General features: G+C 40.8%; 1 protein-coding gene and 1 long non-coding RNA gene across 3 annotated transcripts in view; one reads left to right on the forward strand and one right to left on the reverse strand.

Annotated features, from left to right (window-relative positions):
* Window positions 1–20,874, reverse strand: part of PLAC8 (placenta associated 8) — a 47,547-nt gene that overhangs the window by 10,130 nt on the left and 16,543 nt on the right. Inside the window, exons 2-3 of one of the 2 annotated variants that reach the window (XM_025425960.3) lie at window positions 16,760–16,814; window positions 1,946–2,087 (exon numbers count right to left, since the gene is read on the reverse strand). In XM_025425960.3, coding sequence (XP_025281745.1) covers window positions 1,946–2,087; window positions 16,760–16,814 — 197 coding nt within the window. The remainder of the gene's footprint in view (window positions 1–1,945; window positions 2,088–16,759; window positions 16,815–20,874) is intronic. The other variant, XM_025425970.3, reaches the window with a different exon arrangement.
* LOC118353119 (uncharacterized) lies at window positions 1,923–15,970 on the forward strand. Its single transcript, XR_004811389.2, has 2 exons — window positions 1,923–2,167; window positions 15,620–15,970. It is a non-coding gene; the product is annotated as an uncharacterized LOC118353119 (long non-coding RNA).

The raw sequence follows: 20,874 nt of genomic DNA on the forward strand, positions 1-20,874 counted from the left end.
GATTTTTGGTCAAGTTGTTTCCATTAAAAAGTACTGATTTTAAAAACTAATAACTTAAAACTGCCACACACGCACAAAAAAAAAAAAAAAAAAAACAAATGGTCCACAAAACATTCTCCTTTCCTTCTGAAGGTTTTACGATGCATTGTTATCATTAACCAGTCTTTTACTATTAAACTTAAATGGCCAATTGACACAAACAGTTCTGAGACCGTTCTTCCACCACTGATTAAGACTGGGGTGGCAGGTATTAGGGATAATATTCATTTAGCCTTCTGAGCTTTCTGGGCAGACTTGGTGACTTTGCCAGCTCCAGCTGCCTTCTTGTCCACTGCTTTGATGACACCCACAGCAACCGTCTGTCTCATGTCACGAACAGCAAAACGGCCCAGAGGAGGATAGTCAGAGAAGCTCTCAACACACATAGGTTTGCCAGGAACCATATCAACAATGGCAGCATCCCCAGATTTCAAGAACTTGGGACCATCTTCCAGCTTCTTTCCAGAACGACGATCTATCTTTTCCTTCAGCTCAGCAAACTTGCAAGCAATGTGAGCTGTGTGACAATCCAGCACAGGTGCATATCCAGCACTGATTTGGCCTGGATGGTTCAGGATAATCACCTGAGCTGTGAAGCCAGCTGCTTCCATTGGTGGGTCATTTTTGCTGTCACCAGCCACATTGCCACGACGAACATCTTTGACAGATACGTTCTTGACATTGAAGCCCACATTGTCCCCAGGAAGAGCCTCACTCAAAGCTTCATGGTGCATTTCAACAGACTTTACTTCAGTTGTAACATTGACTGGAGCAAAGGTGACCACCATACCAGGCTTAAGAACACCAGTCTCCACTCGACCCACTGGGACAGTACCAATACCACCAATTTTGTAGACGTCTTGGAGAGGCAGACGCAAGGGCTTATCAGTTGGACGAGTTGGTGGCAGAATGCAATCCAGGGCTTCAAGCAGTGTGGTTCCACTGGCGTTCCCATCTTTACGGGTGACTTTCCATCCCTTGAACCAAGGCATGTTAGCACTTGGCTCCAGCATGTTGTCACCATTCCAACCAGAAATTGGCACAAATGCTACTGTGTCGGGGTTGTAGCCAATTTTCTTAATGTAGGTGCTGACTTCTTTAACGATTTCCTCGTATCTCTTCTGGCTGTAGGGTGGTTCAGTGGAATCCATTTTGTTAACACCAACAATTAGTTGTTTTACACCCAGTGTGTAAGCCAGAAGGGCATGCTCACGGGTCTGCCCATTCTTGGAGATACCTGCTTCAAATTCACCAACACCAGCAGCAACAATCAGGACAGCACAGTCAGCCTGAGATGTGCCTGTAATCATGTTTTTGATAAAGTCTCTGTGTCCTGGGGCATCAATGATGGTCACGTAATACTTGCTGGTCTCGAATTTCCACAGGGAGATATCAATGGTGATACCACGTTCACGTTCAGCTTTCAGTTTATCCAAGACCCAGGCATACTTGAAGGAGCCTTTTCCCATCTCAGCAGCCTCCTTCTCAAATTTTTCGATAGTTCTTTTGTCGATCCCACCACATTTGTAGATCAGATGGCCAGTAGTGGTAGACTTGCCCGAATCTACGTGTCCAATGACGACGATGTTGATGTGAGTCTTCTCCTTTCCCATTTTGGTTTAGGTTTAGCGGTGGTTTTCACGACACCTGTGTTCTGGCGGCAAACCCGTTGCGAAAAAGCCCAGAACTTATTTTAAAAGAAAGACTATTGATTGATGTGTTGGTGAAAAATGAACTATAATCAGCACAAGCCTTTTATCTTTACTTACCATTCATTGCCTGACATGCCAGATGCCCTGTAATAGGCCGGGAACCTTGACTATGCCATAAGGGAGGAATGAGGGAAAGCTTTGGCCTTTGGTCATTAGCCTCCAAGGCAACTACAGGGGCATTACCCAGCACTTACAGACTCCGCAGTCGCTGAAGCAATCACACATGCCTGTCTGCCAGTTGGAGGTTTGTGGCATGGGACCACATCCAGGCTGAGTCACAATGACCACTGGTGACTGTGCTTGCATTTTCAATGCAGGATCTTCAATGGCAGTAGTCTGAAAAGGGAAAAGTTGGTGTAAGTGGACTCCAGGTGGCTCCTGGAAATCTGCGTTGAGGCATTCCGCTTCACAGCCAAGTGAGATAATTTAGATTAAGTTGCTTGCTTATTCAAAGAACATAATTTCTCTCTCCCCTCCCCTGGGGACAGAGGTCACTGGGGGAAGGGATTCACTGAGGTGGTCAGAGCAAAAATTGCTTCCCTTGGAGTAAGGGAGCAAAAGCGAGTTATTGCTGCTGTTTTTATACAGGTGAATGAAGACAGGGGAATGAATGACTAACTCCTAATAGTAGTCGGAAGGAGTGAATTGGGACACCTGGGTGGCTCAAGGGTTGAGTGTCTGCCTTCGGCTCCGGGTGTGATCTGGGGGTCCTGCATCAGGCTCCCCTCAGGGAGCCTGCTTCTTTCTCCCTCTGCCTAAGTCTCTGCTTCTCTCTGTGTCTTTCATGAATAAATAAATAAAATCTTTTTTTTTTTTTTTGTAAAAAAAAAGGAGTGAATTGCAGAAAATGGGCTTCTCTAAAATTGTACCATCCTCAACTACTGTGAACACACACCTTTCCCCTCTGGCTCATTTTTAAAATTCCTTTTTGTTTTGGATTTATTTCTGATTGGCAGTTGTGAAAAAAAAAAAAAAACCCTCCCCCGTTTTCTGTCTACCCATGGAATAATCTACTTCACTTCTGCTCACCAAATGTGTGATAGTTTTTCCCACACCAAGCGATTCTGCAATACCAGCTGGAGTGTCCTACAATTCAACTCAATTCTACACTTGTCTATAGGAGAGAGCGTCAGATTCCACAGGTGAAAGGCTCGGACTGCTCCTACCTCCCCACTTCAGAGGCCAGTTACAAGCCCAGGTTGTCACCTGTGCTTTTGGGTTATCAGCTATAGAGTGGAGGGTCCCACGACCCCTCCTCGGGTTCAATTAATTAGTTAGAGTGGCTCACAGCACTCCAGAGAACAATTTAACAGTTCACTTACTAGATTATTGGTATTTTACAAAGGATACTAAAGGATTCAAATGAACAGATGAAGAGATATTATAAATTCAGAATGTGTGAAATTTGGGGTTGCTACTGCTGGCTCCCTAACCCAAAAGCTCCCTGAACCCCATCCTTTTGGGACTTTATTGCATTAGGCATCATTGATTAAACCATTGGCCATTGGTAACTGAGTTCAATCTTCAGCCCCCTCTTCCTGCCCTCGAAGTCTGAGAGCTAGGGCTGAAAGTTCCAAGCCTCTAATCACAAGGTTGGTTCCCTTGGCAATCAGCCCCATCCTCAAGGGCTTTCCAAAAGTTGCTTCTTGAGCATAAACTCCTCAGTAGTTGAGAGGGTCTGGGTATAAAAAAGAGAACACTTTTACCAGTTAAGAGCTTCTTATCAGTTAAGAGATTCCAGAGATTTTAGAAGCTCTGTGCCATGAACAGGGATGAAAACCATATATTTCTTATTATAAACCATAATATCATAGCAGTCCTCTCTAATCTATTTGTATCCAAGCTGGCTCTTCACTTCAAATTTACCTGGAGCCTGTGTCCCCCACTCAGTACTGGCTTGGGAGCCTTTTGACACACATTGGGGAAAGTTCTAATAGTAGGTCTCCACAAAATGTATTATTAAGTTCGTTTTGTGAGGTTAATTCTAATTTCTATCATGAGAGGCAGTGTGGGGTCATAGAACATAGATTAGATTTGGAGTAAGAGTATCCTTGCTCAAATCCTGATTTTTTAAAAGATTTTATTTATTTATTTATTTATTTATTTATTTATTTATTTATTTATTTAAGAGAGATTGAGAGAGAGAGCACACGAGGGACAGGGAGAGAGACAAGCAGGCCCCCGCTGAGCAGAGAGCCCCATGCAGGGCTTGATCCCAGGACCCCAGGATCATGACCCGAGCTGGAGACAGACACTTAACTGACTGAGTTACCTACGTGTCCCATGGGAATTATTATCTTTATTGAGTTGATAAAGAAATGGACACTCTGGAAATTTAAGTAAACTGTGGAGTTCATATCTTTCTGAGGCTCATTCCACAGACCCTTTTCTTCCCTTTGCCTCTTAGCTTTCGACTCCTACTCCATCATTATTGCTTAGTGTAGTGTGGTGTTGTCACTGGTTTGTTGTGATCTCCTTGAGACCTGGAGCCCTCTTTTCATATTTATTCCTTTAGCACCAAGCTAAATGTTGGGCTTATAAAGGTACACAGCCTCATTGAATTAAATACTTACAATATGCTTGATTCCCTTACAGTGTGCTGGGCCCTGGGATGTAACACATTTCCACTTCAAAATTCAGGACATGTTTTGAAAAGCACACACCCAAACACACACTGAAATTGAAAATACAGTGCCTCGAGGTACTCAGGCGTTGTCATTATACTATTTGCCTTTTTTACATTATTTTCTGCATAGAGAGAGCAGTTCCATAAACAAAGTATCTCAGTTCTTCCATATTGTTTTACACATTTCTATTTCTTGAATTAGCTGATTTCTTTACAGATCTCATTGCTTAGTTAACACTTAGCTAGTTTGCTAGTTCCCTTGAACAAGAAGGGAGCTATGCAGTATATGAGACCAGGAATAGTTTTAAAAACAGGGTAATGTCTTGGATATTTCTCCACGCAACTGAAAGTGTATCGTGTGAGAATGGTTCAAACATGTCTAAATCTGCCCAGGCTTCATCATAGCTAATTATAAATTATCCAGGTCCACTCTCACAGATTGTCCCCTGAGTCTTGGCACATGGTCTCATAGAAAGAATGCTCAGTTATTTTGGATGAAGATAAAACTAGTTTAATTTTTTTTTTAATTTTTATTTATTTATGATAGTCACAGAGAGAGAGAGAGAGAGAGGCAGAGACACAGGCAGAGGCAGAAGCAGGCTCCATGCACCGGGAGCCCGACGTGGGATTCGATCCCGGGTCTCCAGGATCGCGCCCTGGGCCAAAGGCCCGCACCAAACCGCTGCGCCACCCAGGGATCCCTAATTTTTTTTTTTAGGAAGTAGGAAAAGCTTAAAAATGTTCTTTTAAATGTTTGTATCTGTTGAACATCATCACTATCAGAAAGTAGCTCTAGGTATCTCCCTTCCCATTAGAGAGTATAGTATGCAAATACTACATATTTTTTAAGTTTTAATAAAATGATTATAAGTACTAAGAGTACAAAATTTAACATTAAGTATTTATTTTATTTTAAGACTTATTTTATGTATATACATAATATATATAATAATAATTATATATATATATATATAGAGAGAGAGAGAGAGAGAGAGAGACAGAAACAGAGACAGAGACGAGTGGTGGGAGAAGGAAAGGGAGAGAAAATCCTTGAGCAGACTCAGCATGAGGCTCAAACCTAGGACCCCAGAATCATGACCTGAGTTGAAATCAAGAGTTAGCCGCCCAATCGACTGAACCACCCAGGTGCCCTGACATTAAGTGTTTTTTAAAAACCCTCTAAAACAAGAAGACATTTAAAAGCCCCAAAGTTGAGAAAATAATAAAAAGGCAGGAACAGACAATTCACAGGAAGAGACATAAAAATGACTCCTAAAAATATATATCAAAAAGATATTCAAATTCACTCAAAATTAAAGCAATGCAAATTAAATGCCTGTCAGATTGGCAAAAGTTAAAAAGTATGCAATGTATTCTTTTGACGAGGTTGTGAAGAAATAGGCACTCAAATAATGTTGGTGGGAATACAACCATTTTGGAAGGAACTTTGAAGAAACCTAACATAACTGCATATGCACTTACCATTTGAAGTAATCCCACTTCTAGAAATTATCCCGAAGATTTATCTTCAACAATGTAAAGATATATACACCTGAGGTTATTTATAGCAGCATTGTTGGTTTTTGCAAAATATTGTAAATAATCCAAGTGCTTAGTTGAGTAAACTATGGTACTGTTAGAAACAAGACAACAGGCCTAAAATGGAATCACTTATGCTAAATCCCATGTCACCACCCTGAGACTTAGTTTCAGCCCTCCCAGAAATGGAATCTTAAACCAGTCAGGAATTGCCGAATCTGAACTTGTTAGGTAATTTGCCTGATAGACTCCTGCCAACCCCTGAAGAAAAGTGACCTTGACATAATCATTTATTTGCTTTTTTGTCTAGTATAATGGCCTTGTTTCTGCTCCCATCTGTCTATAAAAATCTCTCATTTTGTACAGCTCCTTGGAGCTCCTTCCTAACTGTTTGATTGGATGCTGCTTGATTCATAATCATTGAGAAAAAGCCATAAGATCTTTAAATTTTACTCAGTTGAATTTTGTTTTTTAAAAGTACATGCATACAACAGAGCATTAATGAAGCTATCAAAAAAGAAAAACAATGAGGATAATCTCTATAAACGGATATAGAATGGTTTCCAAGATAGACTAAGTTTATTTATTTATTTTTTAAGATTTTATGTATTTATTCATAAGAGACACAGAGACAGAGGCAGAGACACAGGCAGAGGGAGAAGCAAGCTCCATGCAGGGAGTCTGACGTGGGACTCAATCCTGGGTCTCTAGGATCACGCCCTGGGCTGAAGGCAGGTGCTAAACCACTGAGCCACCCAGGCTGCCCAAGATATACTACGTTTAAAAAGAAATGTACAGAAGAGTATCTGTTGTCTGATATCATTTATGTAAGGAATAAAGGGGTATAAGAAAACATATATAGCATAAGAATTTCAGAAGGAATAAACCAGAAATGAATGAATTTGTAATGTTCAGAGTAAATCGGGTGAAAAGAATGGGAGAATGGAAAAGGAATGGTAGGGATGGGCTGACACCTTAAGTGTACCTTTTTGTATCTCTCTTACTCTAAATCATGCTAAGACACTACAGGTTAAGTCAACACATAAATGTATCATTAAATCCAACCAGAGCGTGGAAGGAACCCCATTTGCAATATAAACAGTAACAAATTAACCTACTTGTATTACAATTAATATTAGAAACACACTGAAGGCAGTGAGGAAGAAAAAGGTAACCATAATAACTTCAGAAAGCAGGGTTTTCACTGTGTATTGTAAGTCTAAAGACGAAAAGAACAAATATTATACCCTAGTTAGTAAACCTATTTTTCATAAGAGAATGGATTAGCAATTCTGAAACTTCTTTATATTATATATATGCTAGGCTTGAACAAATAAGTATATTTTGGATAATGAGATTAAGGTTTTTTACTATCTCAGAAAGAATTGCAAATAAGGAAAGGAGGAGGGCTAGTATGAATCCTGTGCTGTCAGATTGAAATCGGAGGTACAACCTCATGATTATTTACACACATACACACACACACACAGATGTGTGTGTAAACATAAATATGTTTCCTATCTCTGTCCATGGAGAAGACCTAGAAGCAACAAAAGTTCAGTATTACTGAATATACCTTGTGCCCAAATCTTGGTTTTGAAAGGCCATTTTCCAATAAAAAGTAGCCAGAGTTCATTGGAGAAATGGCTGATTCCAGGGCTGGGGCAGGGAAAGTATAAGAGAATCCTGAACATGTTTGACCTATATGTCAAAAAGGGCTCAAGAATGAATGAGAGCCAGGATCTCAGAGCCCATCTGATGGCTGTCGCAGTGGCCAAACCAGGACAATTCGAGCAACAAAATAATGTTAATAATGGGTTATAACTCATAAACCAACATAGCTATCCATAATTCCATACTCATATAAATAAAAGAACAAATTTTAAAAAGAGGGGGAAGGCATAGTGCTTTTTTATGATAGAATTCCTACTAATGAATGTAGAAGGAATGATGGAGCTATCACCATTTGGCAAACATCACAATAATACCTGTTTCTTTTTTTAAAAAAGGATTTTATTTATATATTTTGAGAGAGAAAGAGTGAGGGGAGGAACAGAAGCAGAGAAAGAGAATCTCAAGCAGACTCCATGCTGAGCAAGGAATCTGACAAAGGGCTTGATCTCACAACCCTGAGACCATGACCTAAGCCGAAATCAAGAGTAGGACACTCAACTTACTGAGCCACCCAGTTTCCACTACAGTGATATTTGTTGAAGGCAAGACTCATAAATGGATACTTATGTGTTTATTATCATGCACTGAAGGACACAACATCACTACTGTGTTATTTTACCAAAAATACGTACTCAAAATCCACTCATAAGAAACCATCAGACAAACACAAAGGGATGGATATTCTACAAATTATCAGGTCAATACTCTTTGAAACTGTCAAAGTCATGAAAGACAAAATAAAAACAGATGAAATATTCAAGAGGGAAGGAGACTATAGAGACATGGTGACCAAATGCAATTTGGGTTCCTGAATTGAATCCTGGAACAGGAAAGGAAACTGTCAATGTTCTCCAACCACAGACCATGAAGAACACAACTGTAGTTAAACAAGTTGGCTTTATTACTTACTATAGAAAGTGAGAAGGAACATCACTGAGACTGTGGCCAGGGGACAGGCGGGTGGTATTCAGTAGCCGGGTATTAGAAAACACTTTTTGGTTGGGTAGATTTGGAGGTGGATCAAGGAAATGGAGGTGGTCCAGAAAGTGAAACACAATTCTACAATTGGGTATATTGATAGATCTCACCTACATGGAGTGCTGATGGAGTGCAAGGCTAACCCTGCAAGAGGTAAAGCAGTAGCAATAACTCATATTAGCCAGGAAAGGAAAATGTTTGGTATGTTGTGGCTTGGATAATGTTTAAGTTCCAATATTTGTCCAAATATGATTGTAGAGTGCTAGTGTTTTTATCTTGATCCATCATGATCATAGACTAGCTTATTTGATGTTGATGATTTCTGTGAAATTCTTTATGTTTAAGAGAACATCAAAACCTAGTGTAAGTGACGACATGGACGGAACTTGAGGGTACTATGCTCGGTGGTATTACTCAGACAGAGAAAGACAAATACTGTATGATCTCTCTTGTGTGGGGCTCTAAAACCAACCAACCAACCAACCAAACCAACCTCACAGATAGAGAACAGATTGGTGGTTGCAGAGGTGAGGAGTGGGGAGTGGGAGAAATGGATAAAGGTGGTCAAAAGGTACAAACCTTCAACTATAAAGTAAGTCCTGGGGATGTATTGAATGGCATAGTGATTACAGTTAATACTACTGTATTGTATATTTCAAAGTTGTTAAGAGAATAAATCTTGAAAGTTCTCATCTAAAAAATTTGTAATATGGCTTATTGTAGTGAATGTTTCACAATATATACGAGTTTTAAGACATTATGTTGTATACCTGAAACTAATATAATGTTAGGTGTCAATTATATCTCAAAAAACAATGCACCAAAAGAGACCTGGCGTGAGTGCCAGGCCAGCTTGCAGCAATACCAACATCTTGCTGGCCACACTGGGCCAGCTCCTGGGTGGCAGGGATTGCTTTTCTCTTCCCTGAGACATTAGTGGGACACTTAGTAAAATCTCAATAAGATCTATCAATTAATTAGTTAATAGTTTACCAGCAGTAATTTCCTGGTTCAATATTTACACTATGGTGATGTAAGACATTAAGAATCAGGAAAGCTGGGTGAAGGGTACACGGAAACGCTGTGTATTAAATAAAAAAGCTTTTTTGAAATTTATTTTATGTGCTACAAAATTCACTCATTTAAAATGTATGCTTGAGAAATTTTCATATATTCATAGTTGCACAGCCATCACTATAATCTAATTTAGGATATTTTTATCACACACCCCTTAAAAAAATATCCATGTCCATTAGCAGCCACTCCCCACTGGACTAGCCTTCCCCAGCTCTGAACAGATTAGTTTCCCTATTCTAGACATTTCATATAAATGGAACTATACAATATAGCAGTCCTTTAAAAAAAATCTTATTCATTTATTCATGAGAGACACATACACATACACAGAGGCAGAGCCACAGGCAGAGGGAGAAGCAGGCTCCATGCAGGAGCCTGATGTGGGACTCGATCCCAAGTCTCCAGGACCCGGCCAAGGGCTGAAGGTGGCGCTAAACCACTGAGCCACCCAGGCTGCCCTCCAGCAGTCCTTAACTGTGGCTTCAGTTACCCATGGTCAACTGAGGTCTGGAAGCAGAGCATCGAGCATTTTCCTTCTGACATATGGTCAAGTCACTAGTAGCATAGAGCTGTCAAATGCCTCCGTCATTTCCTTTGCTTTATCTCATCACATAGGCATTTTATTATCTCAAGAAGGGTGGGTACAGTATAATAACATTTTGAGAGACTATATTCACATAATTTTTACTATAGTATGTTGTCATAATGTTTCTATTTTAATATCATTGGTAATCTCTTAGTGTGCCTAGTTTATAAATTAAATTTTGTGATAGGCATGTGTGTATAAGAAAAAAAACTGTATTTAGGGTGTGGTACTATCTGCAGTTTCAGGCATCCACTGAGGGTCATAAAACATGTCCCTGGGGATATAGAAGACTGTGTATAGTCTTTTGGGACTGACTTCCTTCAGTTAGCACAATGTTTTCAAGGTTTATCTATGTTCTAGTATGTATCAGTACTTTTTTAACTGCTGAATAATATTCCATTATGTGGCTATACCATTTTCTGTTTATCCATTCATTAGTTGATGGACATTTAGGTTGTTTCTACTTTTTGATTATTAACAAATAATGCTCTTACTACTATTTGTGTATAGGTTTTTGTGAGGACATATGTTTTCGCTTCTCCTGGATATATACCTAGAAGTCAGATTTGTGGGTCAACGTGGTAACTCCATGTTTAACATTTTGGAGGTAGCTATGCTCAACACTATATTACCAACGCCGTATGCAGCATTTTGAAGCCTCCCTTCAAGCTGTTTTCCCAAATGGCTGCATTTTGTGGGAGGGCTCCATTTACTGTATATCCTGGTCAAAGTTTGTTATACTCTGTGTGCTATTTTTGCAACATTTTTCATAAATCTAAAATTATTTTTAACATAGCAAAACAAAACATAAAAAAGGAACATGGGAAGAGGGGAGCCCGCCCCATAGGATTTAGAGTGAAAAATACAGAAACTATCGGTTACAAATGCTGTTAAAATATATTCCCAAATTCTAATAATGCATAATGTAAACACAGCCATTATAATAATCATTAGCTTTTCCTTCTCATTCTTAGGAACTATTCTGAAGAAGTTCTTTTTTGTATAAAATATCATAAACTACATCCAGTGTAGTTGAAGCTTATTTTAAATTTATTTAGGTTTGCTCTTTTATAAAGATACATTCGAGTGGTTTTCGGTTTAGATTTTTGCTTTAGTAAAAAAACCCCAAACAAACCATAACGGTCTTTTACTGCTGTTTGACGATAAAAGAGAGGCTGACCATTGTAGATATCACAGAAAAGTTTGCGAAGGAATATGCTGTAATTGACTGGAGTGACCTGGCTCGTGGACGTCTGTGTCGGGAGGAGGCGTCCCCCGGAGGCGATGGAATTTAGTGCTCTCAGGAGCCCTTCCAGGGGGCAGGTCACGGCGGCCCGGAGCGGGCGGGTGTCAGGCTGAGCCAAGCCCTGGAACCTCCCTGCCCAGCAGGGGCCCGTGTTGCAGCTTTCAGGGCGGACGGTGCACGGGGGAGGCGGCCTTCCCAGATTTGTTTCCACCCGCGGCCCACATGCTCCTGGCCGTCACCGCCGGGTAGGTACGCCCCGGGGCGGGGGGAGGGGTCGGCGGCTCCCGGGCCTGCCCCGGCGGCCGCGAGGAGAGCAGGTGAGGCTGGGGCGGGAGGGCGCGCCTGCAGGAGGCGGCCCGCGGAGGCGGCGGGGGGCGGGGCCTGGCGGCTAGGGGGCGGGGCCGTGGGCGGGGCCTGGCGGCGGGGGCGGGGCGGGGGGCGGGGCGGGGCAGCCGGGGCCGGCGGCCGTGGGCGGGGCCTGGCGGCCGTGGGCGGGGCCGGGGCGGGGCCGATGGCCAGGGGGCGGGGCCGGGCGGCCGGGGCGGGGGCGGGGGCGGGGCCGGGTGGCCGGGGGCGGGGCCGGGTGGCCGGCCGTGCCCCCACCTCCCCGCCGCGTGCCAGCCCCCGGTCTCCCCGAGCCTTTGCAGAAACTGAGAAAAGTTTACACCAGCTGCTGTGGGCTGATGAGTTACTTTCGATCCGGAAGAGAGACAGAGAAACCAACACACCTCGCTGATTTTAACACCTATTAGGTGGGCCCTAGAGTCCACTGCGGGGCACATGCCCACTTTTGTCTTACTAGGCCGCAACCGCAGCTCTCTAAACAAATTCGCTCTGGCCATCTCACGGAAAAGGGAGTAAAGAAATTCCGGTGATTTCATTCTGTTGCTCACGCCTTTCACAATAGCTCGCTTGGCTTTGGGCAAAAGTCAGCCTCCAGTCTGGAATGGAAGCCCCATAAAGGTGGGGAATTCTGTGGGCCATTCTTGCTGATGCATCTCGAAAGTTTAGTACAGGGCCTGGCACACAGTAGGTGCCCAGTAACGTTCTCACTACCGCGTTCTCCTACTCCCTTCTCGCTGAGGAAACGTGCGAGGCCGGGCGAAGACGGTGTGCATGGGACCTGGCCGGTGCCCACTTGAGCCATGGCCTCCTTCACGCGGCCCTTTAGACCGCCAGAGTGCTAAGATCCAGTTTTTCCCTGTATCCCAATGGTAGAAACCATATTTCTGGGTGACAGCTTCCTACATTTAGGACCTGGGAAGAAGGCCAGGAAATACTAAATATTTTTCTAAATAATACTAAGTACTAAATACTAAATAAATACTAAATAAATACTGAAATATTTTTCAGGAAATACTAAAAAAGTTTCACATTTTCTTTGGCATTCCTTTTAAAACTCAAATATTAGAAAAGAAAATATGAAAGTGTTATACAACAAAGTGTTAGCTGGCTATCTCTGGGTGATTGGCCAATAGATTTTTTTTTTTACTTTTATCTTTATAAATTCGTATATTGTCTAAACAATTACAATGGACACTTATTTCTTTTATAAGCAACACACGAAATACCCATTTTTGGAAACATAAAAAGAACACAGTGATTAAAAAAAATTGTAAAGGCTAAGTTATGCTGATTATCCTATGGCTCTTTGTATTTTTTTTTTTTCCCTTAGCCCCTAGCCAATGCCTGGCACACAACTGACATTCAATAAATACCAGCTGAATGAATGACTATTTCTACAATTTGTCTCAGAGGAAAGACATGCTCATGTAACTAGCTTATCTTTCTTCATTTTTTTAAAAGCAATATATATTTTTAAAGATTTTATTTATTTTTTTAGACAGAAAGTGAGCATGAGTGGGGGGAGGAATGCAGGAAGAGGGAGAGAGAGAGAGAGAGAATCTTAAGCAGGCTTCATGCCCAGCACAGAGCAATGGGGGGCTCTATCTCAGGACACTGAGATCACAACTTGAGGCAAAATCAAGAGTTAGTAGCTTAACTCACTGAGCCCCACCCAGGCACTTATCTTTCAAGAAATCTGCACTATGATTTTAGTATAAGAACAATCTGAAGATTTCAGAATAAAAACTCATCTGCAATTACAGAATTGTCCTTTCCTTCGCCTGTCTTCAGTGTATGCTATTATGTATTTGTGAATTCAAATTGGCTGCCCCTAGCCCTGACAGCAGCCTGAGACCTGAACATTCTCTGAGCGCCTTTGGAGTCTATTTGCATATTCATTCTGTAGCAAGCAGCTGCATCCAAAATATCCCTATGCTGACTGCCACTTAATTTATACAAAATTTACTTTCTCAGTTTAGTGGCCTTTACAGTCTTCAGCCCAATAATAAAAAGTTTTAGGTTTCTGTTTCTTTCATTACTTTTTGACTTCCTCTTTTGAATATGGGAAATTGTGGGGACCCAGGTGCTTCCGTGAACTTTTTAGCACAGATAACTGAGCAGAGAGTGCGGGCCCCCAGAGATTTCTCATGGTATTGGAAGGAAGTTTGTCTCTAAATGAAGGTGACCTGCAGCAGTGGGGAAGGCCCAGCCCAGGAGAGCAGCGCCAGAGGGAACCAGCATTAGGCTTTCATCCGACCGATATATCTTATTTTAAAAAGGGTTTTGTAAACTCTCACATGAGATTTCTTACTCAAGGCCTTACCTCCTTGGTCTTACAAAACTGAGAGGTGAAAGCAAATAAGCTCCTGTGCGCTTCTCTGTGGTTTAAATATTTCAAAATTCTAGAGAACTTGAAGTTGCAACAAAATCTAAAATGGTAACAAATGCACAGTGTCCAGGCAACTACAAATCTCTTTGCTTCAGCCACTAAGTATCCAAAAGTTTTTAACCTAGGTATTTGAGGTAGAAGAGCAACAGTGTTTGTGTGTGTGTGTGTGTGGGGGGGGCGCTGAGGGGTGGGGAGTGGGTGGTGATAACAGAAGACAACTTCCAGGCTCCTGGGTGGCTCAGTTGGTTAAGCAGCTGCCTTCAGTTCAGATCAAGATCCCAGGGTCCTGGGATAGAGGCCTGCCTGGGCTTCCTGCTCAGCAGGGAGCCTGCTTCTCCCTCTGCCCCTCCCTCTACATGTGTTCTCTCTTGCTCTTTCTCTCAAATAAATTAATAAATAAATAAAATCTTAAAAAACAAAAACAAAAAAACCTGACAGAAGACAACTTCCTTGAAATCTCTCTAGTGCCAGTAAAGATGCTAAGAATTTCTGAGACCTTGTCTACAAGCCTGCTTCCCAACTTCAACGGTCCTCAATGCTTATTTGGCATAAAGTCATTTGGAGAACCTGTTTACAAGGTGGAATCCTGGGCATTATTCTCCAAATTTGTTATTTAGGTGGCCAGGGCTTGGATGCAGGAATCTGTACTGAGGACCCTCGAGCACACTCACGGCTGCTGCTCCTAACCCAGAAGGTGCTATTGTGTAAAGGAGAGAAAGGTCACCCTTTTGTGTAGACACAGCTTAGTGAGAATTAGAAAAATAGTACCCTTTTCTCCAGACAGATACAGCCTATACCAGGGCCTCCTGCTTGCGTGAGGAACACAGGCTGAACTAATCCCATTCTCTCCTTTCTGTCTGTCGATGGCAGAACCCTGGCATCCCGGGAGATTCCCGTGCCAGTGGCTTTGCAGAGCACACTTTGTAGCCCATGGTCCTGGGCTCGCTCTTTCTTTCTTTCTTTCTTTCTTCTTTCTTTCTTTCTTTCTTTCTTTCTTTCTTTCTTTCTTTCTTTCTTTCTTAGATTTTATTTATTCATTCATTCATTCATTCATTCATGAGGGACACAGAGAGGCAGAGGGAGAAGCAGGCTCCCTCCAGGGAGCCTGATGTGGGGCTGGATCCCAGGACCCCAGGATCATGACCTGAGCCAAAGGCAGACGCTCAACCACTGAGCCATCCAGGTGCCCCGGCCCTTGGCTTTTTCATTTCTTTTCTGTTACAAATAACTACAAATCCAATCTAATTCAGCAAATATTTCTTGGGCACCCAATGTATGTAAAAGCATTGTGTTAGATTTGGTAGGGACTAGGGAGTAGTCTGTAGTTCCCTTTCCATGGTCAGCGGCTCTGCCTGTCTCTAAGTGACCACATAACTGTTTTATTTTCTGTCATCTTTGATCCCCACAGGAGCAGAAAGTGATGGAAGATTTCAGGCAAAAGAAAAAAATGGAGACAGGAGGAACTGAAATGGAAATCTTGGCACAAGTTTTGAAGAGAGACTACAACTCCTTTCTTTAGAAGTTTCATTTCATGGAGTGGCCTCAACACTAGGAATCCTTGCAGAATTTGGCTCATTTTAAGCATCCTAATTTGATCTATTTGTTATAGATCTTTGTTATAACTAACCTTATACCTGTCTCCCTTGACTTGGAACATGTCACTCTTGAGAAGAACAGCCCATAATCATATTAATATTAACTGCTAGTATTGATGTATTACTCTATTATATTAATATTAATAAATCCAGGTACTAATGCATTGCTGAGATCTTCCTCTTCTTTCTAGTGTTTACTGATGCTAAATTTTGATTTTTAAAAAAAGATTTTTTTTAAGACTGTATTTTTAAGTACTCTCTATACCTAACATGGGGCTGGAACTCACAACCCCGAGATCAAGAGTCGCATGCTCTGCAGACTGAGCCGATTTTTTCACCTTGATTGAGATATTTTCATTTCATGATCTCTCATCTCTTAAGCTATCAAATGTAATGATAAGTGAGAAGGGTAATGTCTCTATGCATATAAATGAAGGACCAGAATCTAATTTTGAAGCATTCTAGTCTGTTTTCTTACTTTCATACTAAAAATTCAAAGATCCTCATGATTCGTTAGCTAAATTCAAAAATCCCATTTTCTATTTCTAATATTTTACATAGATAGATCAAGTAAAATATTTTCAAAGCACAATTAGACCAGCACAAGCAAATGTGCGTATGTATTAACATAAGGAATGAAATTAATGATCAAGTTAGGAAACACAATCCCGGATAGGTGTTTCTTGTTGGACACAGTAGGCTATCCTACACTACTTTGAAAAGCATGGCATTTAACACATGCTTGGCACATACTTGTTGAATATGACCAAACTTAAAGCAATTAGATAAGAAAACATTAGTCTTTCAGCTAAACCTCAAAATATAGCATGTTAGAAATAAAAATCAGGAAATCAAATACTTAAAAAAAAAAAAACCCAACCAAACAAACCCTTTTCTTCCCTACCAGTGCTAAGATAAGCTATTAAAGAATTGCTTAATTTCAAAGTACTTACAGTTAAGAAATAGATTCCGAACAGGAAGTGTTTTGTGGCTTGGAAGAAAATCTCACTAGAAGAGAGATATGTGAAAACAGAGAAGTAAGTGTGTTTCTATTGCAGACGTAGTAGTACAAAGAACAAATTCAGAGGTTTTTATTGGCCAATATAATTCTGGCAGCAAAGTGTGTTCCTGTTATCTTCAGCGACGTGGATGGAGCTAGAGGGTATTATGCTAAGCAAAATAAGTCAGACAGAGAAAGACAAATACCATATGATTTCACTCATCTGTGGAATTTAAGAAACAAAACAGATGAACATAGGTGAAGGGAAGGAAAAATAAAATAAGATGAAAATAGAGAGGGAGACAAACGTTCAGAGACTCTTAACTCTAAGAAACAAACTAAGGGCTGCTGGGGGGTGGGGGGAATGGTGGAACTGGGAGATGGATATTAAGGAGGGCATGTGATGTAATGAGCGCTGGGTGTTATATGCAACTGATGAATCACTTGACTTCTACCCTGAAACTAATAATACGGTATATGTTAACTAGATTGAATTTAAATAAAAAATTAAAAAAAAAAGAAAATGAAAATATTTCTTGCTAAAAAAAGGTGTGTTCCTTCTCCTACGTTAAGTACAATCATACTTTTTTTTTTAGGGGGGAAAGCATTTGATTGATTAGATAATTTGATAGGTTTTACGTGCGTGGTAGAGCTTACCAATTTTCAAAACTTCCTTTCTCCTTTTAACACAGTAAATAGCTTGGATTTAGAGTGTATTTATTGTCATCTTTATATTGGGATGTTTGCACGTAGTATTTGGGAGCAAACAGGCTACCTGGAATTCCATACATAATCAGACACGTCTCTGTTTCTCTCTTATTTTTTCTGCTTCTTTGGACATCTTTCTTTGTTTTCTGTAGCATTGATTAAATGCTATGTGTTAGGCACTGTTTTAAATGCTTTGAGGGTATTAACTTATTGAATCCTCCCCATAATTCTGTGTAGTAGGAATGACTATTACCTCCATTTGACTGACAAGGAAATGGAGTCACAGCAACACTAAGTGGCTAGCAGGTGGCAGCTGGGAATCGTCTGAAATGGACTCTGAACTATATACTCTGCTGTCTGGTCTGCACCACATACTCACTCACACTCTCACCGTAGTCTAACATCAGCCTTGCTCTTGTGGGAAATACTTGCCATTTCAAACAACCCCAGAGTGGGTGAGAAGTTAGGCTTAAATTATGAATCGGAAATCAAAAGACTAGGAACAAGTATTTCCGAAGGAAGAAATACAAATGTAAAAAAATGGCATGGAAAACTTAGACTGGGTATAGTAAAAAGAGCCATAGTTTATAGCTGAGCTGACATGGTATAAAATCCTAGTTGTGTAATTTGTTGGCTATGTGGCCTCTGAAAGTCTGCTAAAAAACATGAGCTTTGGTTTCCTTACCTCTAAAATTAGAGAAATAAGGCTTACCTACCAGCCATTAAGGAACCATTGACAGCGGGTGGGGCATTTTAATGTTTCATATATGTAAGCTGATACCATTGAGAGATGCTTGAGATACCAAGTATAGTCTGACCCCGTGATTTTTTTTATCCCCACAAAGATGACATGCAGTTTTGACAAAGTTTTGCAAAATGGGTAGACTTGTTGATTTTGGTAGAATTATAAATTGGTACTCTCTTTTTTGGAAAGCAGTATTGGCAGAATAAAGAAAAAAAAATCCCTTGGCCCTGCGATTTCCCTGGGAGGGAGTGTCTTCTTAAATTTTGCATCGGTAGGCACTTTGTTTGCCTCAGCCTGGTCCCAGCTCTGAATGAATACATGAAGAAAAGGGTCAAATCATGTCAGGTCTGTGTTGTGAAAAAGGAGTGGGGAGTAAGGGTTTAACCACCCATCCAGTCTCTGAGGTGTGCTGGAGGGAGCTGGAGAAGAATACAAGATGATATGTTGCAGACAGGAAATTTGGGCAGAAAACAATGTAACAGGAAATAACTGTTAGTGAGGTTCATGGACGGCTGGGAAAGTAAATTAATTCTGTGGGAAGTAAACCTTGAAGGATTTAAATTGGTGCTAAAGTAGAGGTGGAATATAATGAGTCAAGCTGAAGAGATAGGAACCATCAGGAAAGTCAAGTGACTACTTTTCAGACCCAGTGCTTTGACTTAATGAGGATAATGGGATGCATTTGAAATGGGGTCCATGCCAGAAAAACTGTTCACTTTACACGTCCTTTGAATGTCTAATAGGCATCTCAAGCTTAACATGTCTTCATTGAAACTGGATTCTCATCCTTGAAAGATGCTATAACTTCTATCACTCAGGAAACTAACAGGGTTTCAGAGGCTCTGTACCAGGAACTGGAGACAAAGACCCAATATATATTTTTAATTATGTCACAGTGCTCCAGCCTGGGAAGAACATGGACATGGGATGGGCATCTTGCTGAACTCTATTTGTGGTTTATAGACAGTGATGGAGAGAAGGTTTCATAATGCTTTGCTTGGCTTTCACAAATTGTTAAAATCCTTGTATTTAAACCTACAATTAAGTTGAGACAATCATATGGACCCATTATCCAGCTTCAATAATAATCAACTCATTACCAACATTGTTTTATTTATATCCACATCCAATAAAGGCTTATTTCTCCCCTGGATAATTTGGAAGCAAATTCCAGGCACCATATCATTTCATCAGTATTTTAGTATGTATCTCTAAAAAATTAGATCAATGAATATTTTAGTATCATCTCTACAAGAAACTCTTTAAAAAAATCATAAATCCAAAAGCTATAGCTAACCCCTGAATTTCTTAATACATCAAATATTCATTTTTTTAAAGATTTTATTTATTTATTCATGAGAGACACACAGAGAGAGGCAGAGACACAGGCAGAAGAAGAAGCAGGCCCCATGCAGGGAGCCTGATGTGGGACTCGATCCCGGGACTCCAGGATCATGCTCTGGGCCAGAGGCAGGCACTAAACCGCTGAGACACCCAGGGATCCCCTCATCAAATATTCAATCAATGTTCACATTTTTCTGATTTTCTCATAAACTTGCTTTAAAAAAAAAAGCTTTTATTTATTGATTAGAGAGTGAGCACAAGCAGGAGGAGTGGGAGAGGGAGAAATAGGCTCCCTGCTGAGCAGGGAGCCCAATTCAGGGTCTGATTCCAAGACCTGAGCCTAAGGCAGATGCTAACCAATTGAGCCACCTAGGCGCCTCATAAATTTGCTTTTTTTAAAGTTAGCTTGCATCAAGATCCAAATAAGGTTTATACATTACTACTGGTTGATATATCTCTTAAGTCATTTTAAATCTGTAGGTGTCTGCACCCCGATGTTTATAGCAGCAATGTCCACAATAGCCAAACTGTGGAAGGAGCCTTGGGGTCCATCGACAGATGAAGCTGTGGTCTATGTATACAATGGCATATTACTCAGCCGTTAGAAACGACAAATACCCACCTGGAGGGTATTATGCTGAGTGAAATAAGTCAGTCGGAGAAGGACAAACATTATATGGTCTCATTCATTTGAGGAATATAAAAAAAAAATGAAAGAGAATAAAAAGGAAAGGAGAAAAAATGATGGGAAATATCAGAAAGGGAGACAGAACATGAGAGACTCCTAACTCTGGGAAAGAACAAGGGGTGGTAGAAAGGGAGGTGGGCGGAGGGGTGGGGGTGGGGGGGGTGACTGGATGATGGGCACTGAGGGGGGCACTTGATGGGATGAGCACTGCTATATGTTGGCAAATTGAACTCCAATAAAAAAGTTTAGAAAAGAAAAAAATATGTTTGTAAAGAGTCAAGTGCTCAATAACTGGTAACTATTATTTAGAAATGATTTTGAGTTAGTTTTCATAAAATCCACTAAAAACAAGAGTATTCTTTTAAAAAAATTAAAAAAATAAAAATTCAACAGAAAAAAAAATCTGTAGGTGTCCTCTCCCTCTCTCTATTCCCTACTCACTTCACCCCACTCCCCACATGTGTTTTTGTAGGAAATACACCTAGTTGTTTGTCTGGAGTGTTTCCTACAGTCTAGATTTGGTAGATTATATCCCCATGATGTCATTTAATATATTCCTCTGTTCCATGTATTTCCTGTAAAG

This window comes from Canis lupus, chromosome 32 (assembly GCF_003254725.2).
Source record: "Canis lupus dingo isolate Sandy chromosome 32, ASM325472v2, whole genome shotgun sequence".
In the NCBI taxonomy this organism is placed as follows: Eukaryota; Metazoa; Chordata; class Mammalia; order Carnivora; family Canidae; genus Canis; species Canis lupus.